This window comes from Silene latifolia, chromosome X, assembly GCF_048544455.1.
Source record: "Silene latifolia isolate original U9 population chromosome X, ASM4854445v1, whole genome shotgun sequence".
In the NCBI taxonomy this organism is placed as follows: Eukaryota; Viridiplantae; Streptophyta; class Magnoliopsida; order Caryophyllales; family Caryophyllaceae; genus Silene; species Silene latifolia.
The window spans coordinates 319,286,510-319,297,468 of record NC_133537.1 but is presented as its reverse complement, the minus strand read 5'-3'; the positions used below and the strand labels follow the sequence as shown (position 1 = coordinate 319,297,468).

The window sequence follows — 10,959 nt, the reverse complement described above, 5'->3', positions numbered from 1 at the left end:
GAAGGGTATAAGTGAGAATAACTAGTAAATTGAAGGGTATAAGTGGGCTTTTCTAAAAAGTAGGGATACAAGTGAGATTAGCCCATAACATAGAGGTAAAAATGAGAATTTCCCTAAATATTAATATATAAATTAAATATTGGTAGGGTAGAGAATGTGATAAATGATTGGAAAAGTTGGAAATTGGAAAATTTTTGGGTTAATGACCTAGGTTACAACCTTCTGCTTGAGAAAGTGAAAATGAGTCAAGATTAATTAGGTGTAATTAGAAGGAAAAATATAAAAATATTGGTGACCCGATTAAGGTGACCTCCTGCTTGGGATGGTCTAAGAGAGGCGACAAAATCCGAAGTGGTGGTAGCCGGTAGGGTTTATACTTTAGCAAGTGGAAACTGAAAATGAAAACATTTTGAACAAACACAATCCCAAATTCCCAAGGGTTTAAGTGACATCAGGGAGTAGAAAAAACACAGAGAGAGAGAGAGAAAGTCTTCGTCGGAAAGCATGATGCTTCTGCAATCAATCCGTGGTATCTTCCTCGTTCTTCAGTCGCCTCCTTTGAAACTCATCCTCATTTCCTTTTCCTTATTCTTTTATTCATTCATTCACTTTCACAGGCCATGGGAAAACTCTTCTCCGTGCACCGAGATTGCGTTACTTTTCAACTCAATCCGAGGAGGAGTATTTGAGAAGAAACTACGCCAATAACTTATCCGAATATAACACTGTTGTCGGCTCCGTCGCAGCTCAACGGAGGTACATCTTTCATTAATGGAATTGATGCAGGAATCTTTTATTCGATATCAGATTAGTGATTGAATTGATTGAATTATGTGGTGTTATTGTTAGGTATTTTCTGTTGAGAGATGTTTATGATGATATGTTGCTGGACGGGGTACAACCGACTAGAGATACATTTCATTCTTTGATTGCTGGGACTATGAAAGGCTCGCGTTTGCAGGATGCTTTCTTCTTTAAGGATCAAATGAAATCTATGGGTTTGGTCCCTGATGTATGTTCACATCCATATTAATCTTCCTTTTTGAAATTTTACCCTCAAACTAATTTATATAATTAAATAATATTCACCCTTTGATTATGCCTGCGGGAGGGAAATTTTCTTGCTACCCTTGGGGCTAATGGTTTGTTTGGATACAATTGTTGAAGGAAAGGGAAGTGGAGCAACCATGTTAATTTTTTAAATTTTTTCTATTGGATGGATTATAGTTCGTTTTGTAGGAGAGCAGTTGGGTCCTTCTATTTTCCTAGAACCGAGTTTACTAACCTAAACAAGAATAATTGTACTCCACCCTTTTCACCAAAATCTCTCTATCCAAACAAGGGGTAAGGGAATTCACGAGCTAGGTTGCTTAGACACAACTTTTTCTAGGTAGTAGTAAGTGTTTAACTTGACTCAGCCCTACTGACACCGATCCCGATACGGGTTCTGTACCGGATCTGCTAATCGGCATGCCAACTTGTCTTCTTCAACCAAGCAAATAAAGGTATGAAGGAGTCAAGGAGCAGAGATCCAAGAACAAGCTTGGTGAGTTATTTTTAATCGCCAACAGCTTCCTCCAACACACAGCAAGTTGCTGTAGGCTTTCCGTAGAAGTGTATGCATGTAGTCTGGTGGCTGGGTGAAGGTTTTTCGTTGCTAGGTTAATAGGTTAATGCTGGTTAGTCTATGTTGTGTGGCTGTATATATCCTTTCATGCAATGGTGGCTTTTTGTCATGTATTTTTTAATAAAAAGAACATTTTATTCTTTCTGACTCTAATACTGAATGAAATCCTATAAACAATTTTGAACCTGGTACTTGGTGAGTTTTCTTTATTTTTTTTGACTTGGGTGATTCAATGTAACTTCTGCTAGGTGGCTCTTTACAATTTTTTGATCTCAACCTGTGGGAAATCCAGGAACTCAGAACATGCTATTCAAGTACGTTTTACCTGTGACTGTAGTACCTTCTTATAAATACATTGTGCATTGTAGATTCAATTGTGTAATTGTTGCCATTAAAGCTTGTTTTAATGACATAATTTTTTGTTTGATTGAAGATATTGGAAGAGATGAAGAGGAGTGAAGTGAAACCAACTGGACAGACCTACATCTGTCTGCTTAATGCATGTGCAGTCACGGGGAGAATAGATCGAGTGTATATTTTTTTGCTCATGGGCGCTCTCTGCCTTATTTTACCGATTGTTTAATTTTTCTTCTTTCATGTTCTGGAAACTGAAAACTGCTGTGATAATAATGTTCGCCATGTGCCTTTGGGTCAGGGAGAGGATACTGAATGTTGTTTCTCCTTATCGCATTACTTAGTTGTATTTCATGCTATTTGTTCTGGTTGATTACATGGCATAACAATTTTTGAAAATGAATTTAAGGGGCCCCTAGTTATGTTTATGATATGTTTCCGATTGCCAAATGTTTTAATTCCTTATTTGGGCCTTGTATATCTCACCGTCAAGTTTGTTTTCAGGCACGCTATTGTCCGTGATATGACAGCCGCTGGTCTCGGCTTAAACAAGTTTTGTTATGCTGGTCTTATTGCTGCACATAAGAACAAGACCCCTATAACAGATGATACAGCTGCTAAAGTAATCACTGACAATCCTATATGGTCCTAGGTTATAAAGAGCTCTCTCTACTTTCACTGACTTAATTTTTTCCTTGAAAGATTCTTGAGTTGGTTGAGCAGTCCAAAGGATGGTCATCAGCAGAGACCGTAGGAGCCACATCTGAAAACTTTATGTTGGGTGTCGCACTGGAAGAGTTGTACAATATGCCCACAGCAGAATATGTGCATAGGCGTGGAGGATTTATAGATAAGCGGCTTACTGTATATCATGCTGCTTTTAATGCACTTGCTGATCTTTGCAATGTGGAGGTATATCAAATTCCATTCTGTTCCTACTTTTTCTTTTTCCATATATCTAGATGAGGCATGAGGCATTATGTCCCGCGTTTTCCTGCCGGATACTTGATAAGTTGTGTCATCGAAGTAACCCTGAGCTTTACCGAAGCTGTTAATCTTAGTTACATTTCTTGTACGGTAAAAATCTCTTGAACCCTTCCAAGCCTCTCCATCCTTTTTCCTCTTATTTCTATGCTGGTGGTCACAACCTACAACCTATGTTCAGGATCGTCAAAGCTCCAATGGGGATTCAACAATGACAGCTTTAGTCTCAAAATGATTTTAGGTCGCCTAACATGAATCATCATTCGAATCCACTTTGGCATTATCGTTACCAGGATTCATAATTCGCTCGATTCTTTTTCGTAATTCAAATTCGCGATTAGCTAGAGTATTACAATATTTATAGTTCGGTAATTTGTCGAATCCGATTCGCAAAAGGATATCATAATTCACTAATTCGAATCGATTCACCTAATGTACATAACGAATAAAATAAAAAATTAAATTCTCAATTCACATAATTCATTCAAAAATGTGTTCATCTGCATTTAAATTTTTAAACAAAAGCTTCATAGGGGAACTCAGAGGCACAATCTTCAATTTTCTCGGTGTATTTTGTGGGTATTAGTGAAGTCCTATTGGCATCCTAGCATGTGGGTCCATGGATGGATGTCCCCATACATTAAATGGTCTAAAAGAGTGGCCATCATTGTGCATGGCTGTTGTCATGGGTGGGAAACCGATTGTAGGAGGATGTGGCCACGGGTTTATGTTACTTCCACCCTTGGCACCACCCATGGCAACTCCATACATTTGCTTCTTTTGCGGCCAACTTGCTGCTTCTGTTTCCCTTGCTTGCAAATGCTTTCTATGTGACCGATATTTCTGAAAATCAATGTGTGTATGTCATACAATTGTATGAGCCCTATTTAGTACTACCTTAAATTTCACATATCTTGTTGCATGGGACTAGAGTGCAATTTGTTGCTGACGGATTTCGAATCCTATCACCGAGTATTACCCATCTCTTAATAACTTTATCAAATATATATTACTCCGTAATTGACACCTATAATTCATTATCGTTAACAAAAAGGTTTTGGGACTTTCATACTAGTGTGTTTTTTCCGACAAAATTAGACATGATGCACATTAATACGTTAGTGTAACGAGCTTACTAAAAATAACATATGATGAAAACAGGCCTCATTTTCTGTTAGTCTATCACTAGTACAACACTTGAATACTTACTTCGCAATCATGAAACATGACCAGACAAAAATGAATAACGAATTGATTCCCTTGAATCAATTCGCGATCCGGGGGGGGGGGGGGGAGCGACTCCAGTAACCCTGTCGCGCACACACAGAAAAAAGTAAATGAAATAAAATAAATGTGAGTGAAACTAGTAGGTTGTTAAACAAGGAGAAGGTAAGAACATTGAAGAACCAAAGCAAGTGGCAGAGAGCTCCAATGGGGATGACAGGTGAAAATCCTTAGCATAGTGAAAGCACTCGTGTTGATATATATGATGTCCGGCATAGCGGATGTATGATTTTAGGGCCTCAATGTCATTGCATCAATATTATGTTGGTGCTTTAGATGACATTAGTTCTAATGCTTGTCAAATGGATTGATTTATAGGAATGGTCTAGTGTGATAAGGTGGTTGATTTACGTGGCACACGGACAACTTTATCAATTTAAATATTGTCATAGTAGTCAATAGAAAAATACGCCCTCATGATCAGATTTAGCTTGAAGGCTATTCATCAGTGTTTCTTATTTTATATGTGCTTTACCCCTTTGTGTCACGTTCAAATGGTGAATGTGGCCTAGATGCATATGCTACATCGGATGTGTAGATGTACAAAGAAGGATCGACTCACAAATAAGGTGGTTAGGGTAACAAGTACGAGATGCGCCTATAGAGGATAAGACGATGGAGAATGGGTTAAGATTGTTTGGGCATGTGAGACAAAGACTTCTTGATCCCTGGTTAGTAGTTGAAGATTGGGGAGCGGATACGAATACGAGGGGTAGAGGAAGACTCTAGAAAACATGGATAAAAGTGATTAAAATGACAAGGTATAAAAGTGATTAAAACGACGAGGTTCCTTAGGATTGGAGAAAATATTGCAATTTAGAGGACAATGTGGAGGAAAGAGTATGGGTGTAGTAGTTTCAGACTTTGCAAACCATTTCAAATTAATTTTCTACAATTGTGATTGTTAATAATTAATGATCTTTCGAGTTGATGTTGATTTTTAATTGGTAATAAGGAAGGAAATCACATCTAGGAAAAAGAAGAATTAAGTCGAAAGGTGGGTAAAAACAAAGTCATGTAGTATTTTGAAAAAAATGAAGAATATTAGGTAGTTTTGGGTGAAAAATGAAGAAAGTAAGGTAGCTTTTGACAAAATAAAAACAAGTCAAGACCAGAAACTCGTTTTTTTGCCGGAATAGTCACTTTGGTAGTGTTGCGACAAAAAATGAAACATAACGTAGCATAAAACAATAAATAAATGAAGATTGTTTACTAATAACCTAAATATAAGGTATAATTTGACAAAAGAACCCATATAAAAAATATAAGGTAGTATTTGACAAAACTTGCCGTCATGATAACTCACATGCCTGAATCCATGCCCCGGACCACGGTCCTGTTTGGTAAACGACATATTGGGTGAAATGTAGATTCCGGCTTAAATAGTAGTTTAACCTATCAATCTACTAATTTTATGTGTTTGGTAAACGGCAATATTCTGACAACATATTGGTCGGAATTTACTTATTGTAACAACATATTCAATTTGTACATGAAAACAATCTAATTGTCGTATAATCTACTAATTACCAAACCCCCTTTCTTAATTCTACTAATTTAATTGATAGTCAAACCCGTTACTAAAATCTGCTAAATGTATTTTGCCGCATATTTGAGTTGAACCGGTGTATTTGTAAAGTTTGTTTGCAAGCATAGAATGAACTGTTGCAGAGGGCAAGAGATGCGATTAACACATGGTTTATAAAATTTTCTTCAGACTTGTGGGACAGATAGGTAGTTTGTCAATGACTAAGACTTAGCATACACAATGCTTATCCCTACATATTTCTCTTTTACAAGCCTAAATTTGTTAAGGCTGGGAAGATCTGTATTTCTGCTTGCTGCAACAGTGTGGAGAGATGGATATTTTGTTATGCCGTCATATTTTGTGTTTTCCCTATTTCAGTTTACTTTCCAATAAAGTGAATAGTTTAATATATTAGTGATGAACAAAATGTATACTACCTCCGTCTCACCCATTTCTTTACATTTACTTTTTGGCACTATTCATGAATGGAGAGAATCTCTAATATAATTTCTAATACATAACATAAAATATAGTTATGTAAGATCTTTTTGAATCGTCTTAACAAATACATTAAGAATATAAATTTTTTATAATTTTTAATAATATGTAAATAAAGATACGAGCAAAACAAAATGTACATTGGCAAATGTGAAAAAGTAAATGTAAAAAAATGGGTGAGATGGAGGGAGTAATATATTAGTGATGATATATTGCCCAGTATCATAACATGGCTACTTCTTCATGCATATGTTACCATATATTAGTGATGAAAACGTTAAAAATGAATCTAACATTATTTTATCTTGGGTAAGAATCCTTTTTGATTCTTGTTGTGTGAATGTATTTTATGTCTATAAGTGACTTTGGACGTGTAATGGTTGTGGCAGGCTATGGAATCATTGTTGAAGAAGCTTGAGAATGACGGACGAAGTCCTGATGCATTCATTACAATGCAGATAATGAGGTAAAGGATTGATGGCCTAAAGTACCACTTGTCACGACTTCAACAAGTTGATTAAATTATTTGTCTAGATTTTGATGGTAATCACTTTGGGTTACCATATTTGCTCAACCCCTAGCGTAATGCGAATCAGACGGTGCATATTTATATGGAGTTAAGGAAACCAAGATGTCACTAAGATTGAGCTTTAACTCTGTAATTGTCTTGACACAAGTGTGAGAGAGTGTCGAACATTGATTGTTTTGTGAAAATATATATATATTTGATGTTGCCTAAAGTGAAGTGTTGCATTGTGTTGACTAGCGACACACTGAAAAATTAAACTATTAGTTCTCCAAACATTATTAACTTTGTTCTTATGGCTCGTAAAACAATAGTATCAGCCAATAGCTTCCGAGGTCTATCCTTATCAGTGGGTTGGTTCAACATGGTCAAACACCTACGCATTACATTTCTTGCATTTATTCTTTGATGGAGATATTGTTTAGGGGTGTCCACAAGCCAATGTGAGCTTGAGCCGTGAGATAAGCAAGGCTCTACATGGAACTTGCCAATCCTAAAGCACTTAACCTTAGAATCGGCTTGGAAACACTTCAAATACTCAATCTTTTGTTGATGAGGTCTTTACACTTTCTTGAAATGTTTTCATTTTTTTTTTGGGATTTTCTCATTTGTACCTCTGAATTATTTCGTTTCCTAAGGGTTTTTTTTGGCAAAAAAAACCACTGTCCATAGCACTTGGCTACGAGTTCACAAAGCGTTAATCAATCTCGTAAAGATTGTCAACTTGGTAAAAAAAAAATCACCGCTTTAAAAATCTTAGCCTAGAGTTATGGCCTATCAAAGTTATTCAGCGAGAAAAAACTGACTAACTATAACTGTCAATAACTCCCGGCTACGAGTTTAGAAAGCATAGTTTTTTTTTTTCCAAACCATCTCGTAAAGAGGATCAATATGAAAAACATTTACCTTTTTCTAAAACTCAGCGAAGAAGTATGGATAGTTGGTTTTTTTGGCACAAATAAAGGTTACAGCTTAGAAAAACAAATAGTTGAAGGGTACATGTGAGAAATTTTTAGACCTCCATTGTTTGTCCCATAAGACTGCCTCTATAGTTGATCTCCCAACATAAACATGAGTCCTAACTTATCAGCGTAGTTTTGTAAATTTCTTCTGCCCTTTGCCCAATCTCTTTTCAGTATGGTGTGGTTTTGTAAATTTCTTCTACCCTTTGCCCAATCTCTTTTCAGTATGGTGTGGCATGTACCCTTTCTTTGTTCTCTTCTAGCCGCCTTATATTGATAAGAAATATACCCTTTGCCCAATCTCTTTTCAATATTGATGGTTTTGCTTCCTGGATATTGGTAATTTAACGACTTCTCGAGAATTTGTTAATTTTAAAGCTGTATAGAAGTACACAAGAATGTATGCGTATCTTGTTGATATTCACATTCTTCTTTTGTTACAATGTTGCCTTGCTAGACTGTGGTTCTGGATCTTTCCTTGTAGACAGTCCAGTCAATCTGAACGATGATATTTTTCGTTGTTGTATCATTAATGAGCAGGTGCTACTTGCATTCACGAAATCTTGATCGTGGGTATCAAGTATTTGAAGATTATATGAATGCCGGAAAAATAGGTGGCATTGAACTGTTTCAGGCAAGTGTTTGAACTTTGTACAAATGGCACCATATATTCTTTTAGTCAACACGACATATTTGCAATATTTTGGGACTTCTTAATTTTATTCGTTTATGTGCTAACATATCTTCGTTGAAAATGTTATATTTCAATCTCCTTCGTTTGGATTGTAGTGAGAAAGAAATATGAGATTTAGCTTTTTATCTTGACACCCAAGTTATTTATTTTAATTACAGACGCTTATTGAAGGAGCAATGTTAGATTATACCTCCAAGGGTATGCAACTTGCTTATGATACACTGGTATGTTACTTATGCCTTACTTTTTAAGTACTATTTACTTTTCACTTGAGTTTCATGCTATATTACCCCTTTTATTTCAGGTAAATATGACTTCAAGAAATTACTCACTGAACCCAAAAATGGGTAGTGATCTCCTGTTCATTGCAGCTAATGAAAAGGTTGGTTATTATTTATTTATTTTCGCCTTGGATGTACTGTTGTTGGGGTCTCTACTTTGTTTTTTTCATTGTGAATGCAAATGCTTCATTGTTAGTTTGTTACAATATGCAGACTGGTGGATATATCACAGCAAACTATCTTTGGGACCTGTTGGAAGCTCAAAGGATCACTCCTGCTCTGCCTGCTGTGGAAGCATATTACGAAGGTTTAAAAGTAAGTTATTGCATGTTGTTACACATTCCTTTTATGAAAGCTTTATTTGGCGCAGGAGTATCAACTAGTGACTTGGATGAAAATTTGAAATTACATGTGACCTTGTAAATATTCTTCACAAAGCTATGCTTATCATATCGTGTTCTTAAACAATGTCGTCCAAATCCTTTGTTACCGAGGTATCCAAGCTTTTGAAATTCTGTTCCCTGGGAAGGTGTAAATCTGCAATTCCTTCATGTTTCGAATCTAAGGAGGTTGACCAGATGAGGGAGAGAGATGCAAATGTGGAGGAAGAGTGATAGGATGGAGGGATGTTGTGCATCTTCGAGGGAATTGTGGTGTTAGGGATGTCAATATTTAGGGGAGGGAATTTGGATGAGTGAGGTGGTAAAAAAGTAATGATGTTGGGAAGGTGACTTTGTAAGAAGATGGAGATTTGGAGAGAGTAAAAAATCCGAATATGCGAACATATGATCCAATAGTATCTAAAAATCTTTGATTTACATATGAAAATCAGTTTAGAAATTTCGGATATGTTGAATCCCCTCAATGTCCCTCACAAATTGCAGGGTAAGGACTTATTTTTTACTACTTCATGCACGAGTATTTAGTCAAATGGATTGGTGTTACGATAACCACCGGAAATTGATATTGAAAAGATTTTGTATGAAATGGATCCCCTCCCCTTCCTTCCCCACAAGTTATACTCAAAAGTTAAAACAAAGGGCAAGTGTTTTTCATGTTAACACTTTAATCAGTTACTCCTGTGATTTCTCTTTTTTGCAAACTTCAGCTCCCTCCTGATTGGGATAACCATGAATTACTCCTCAATACAAGACAAAATACTCCTGAATTACCCCTCAATAAAAGACTAAATACTCATGCATGAAGTAGTAAAAAATGACCAGTTCTTGGATAGGTTGAACTTTAGAACTAAGCAACCCTTAAGCTCAGTCTAAGACGGGGAACTCAGGTACGTTACTGAATCAACTTGTTTGTTAAGAACATCTCTTTGGTGAAGAACATCCATAGTAACATGTTTTGCTCCCTTTCCTATATCATACCTTTCTAATGCTTTTTATTTATGCGCTTAATGTCTGCATTTTCTACTATTAATCTACCAGGGACGTGAAATACCTGAAGATGATCCCCGGCTGCTTAAAGTCATCGAGGTCCTTGGTAACCTTCGATCAAGACTTGGTAGACGGCCTTAAAACGCATTCAAGAAGTCGTCGTCTCGGAGAACACTTGGAATTCGTTAACAACAAATGAACCAGATTGTTTTGCCCTCTCTTCTAAGACGTTTTTGCTGTTTACGAGTTTTTAGTATTTTTTAATGATTTTTTAGGGCTGCTGTTAGCAAGTTACGATGCAACTATCTTGTACTCGTTTAAGCTATAGTAGAGTAACTCATAAGAAAAGGTCTAAATTAAGGTAGCAATTACAGTTTTCAGGATATTTTTAATGAATTTTTATGAGGCAATATGAGGTGCAAAATGCAAGATGTGGTATGAAGTTTAAAGATGGACAATCCAAAAAGAAAAGTAAATGGATGGAGGGAGTGGTTATTTCCGGGCTATCTTAGGAGAACGGATCATGAGAACGAAGGATTGAGTACTAACCGCTTACATATAACGGCTCACATGAATGCAACTTTGGTTAAAGATTTTGGTTTTAAAGTAAAATGATCTTAAAAAATGATTGTTTTAAACTGAAACCTAGCTTCTGCGATTTAATCAAAGAAAGCAAGATTTGCATATTCCGATCATTATTGGCAGACCTTTTTTACATATTGCGGATGATATTGCGGGTGCTATCATTGATGTGAAAAATGGAATGCTATCTTCTATTGCCAGCATGAAGGTTTAATGGATCAAAATTCAAGAACCATTGATGAGAAATGGGC

General features: G+C 36.3%; 1 protein-coding gene across 1 annotated transcript; it reads left to right on the top strand.

The window, feature by feature from the left end:
• The first annotated feature begins 400 nt into the window (after positions 1-400).
• LOC141617859 (pentatricopeptide repeat-containing protein At4g35850, mitochondrial) lies at positions 401-10,536 on the top strand. Its single transcript, XM_074434994.1, has 13 exons — positions 401-529; positions 618-756; positions 850-1,012; positions 1,876-1,941; positions 2,061-2,158; positions 2,486-2,603; positions 2,684-2,893; positions 6,665-6,741; positions 8,304-8,397; positions 8,616-8,681; positions 8,762-8,839; positions 8,952-9,053; positions 10,178-10,536. Exons 1-13 carry the CDS (start codon positions 505-507, stop codon positions 10,265-10,267), a joined length of 1,326 nt encoding a protein of 441 aa, XP_074291095.1. The 5' UTR covers positions 401-504; the 3' UTR covers positions 10,268-10,536.
• Positions 10,537-10,959: the final 423 nt, after the last annotated feature.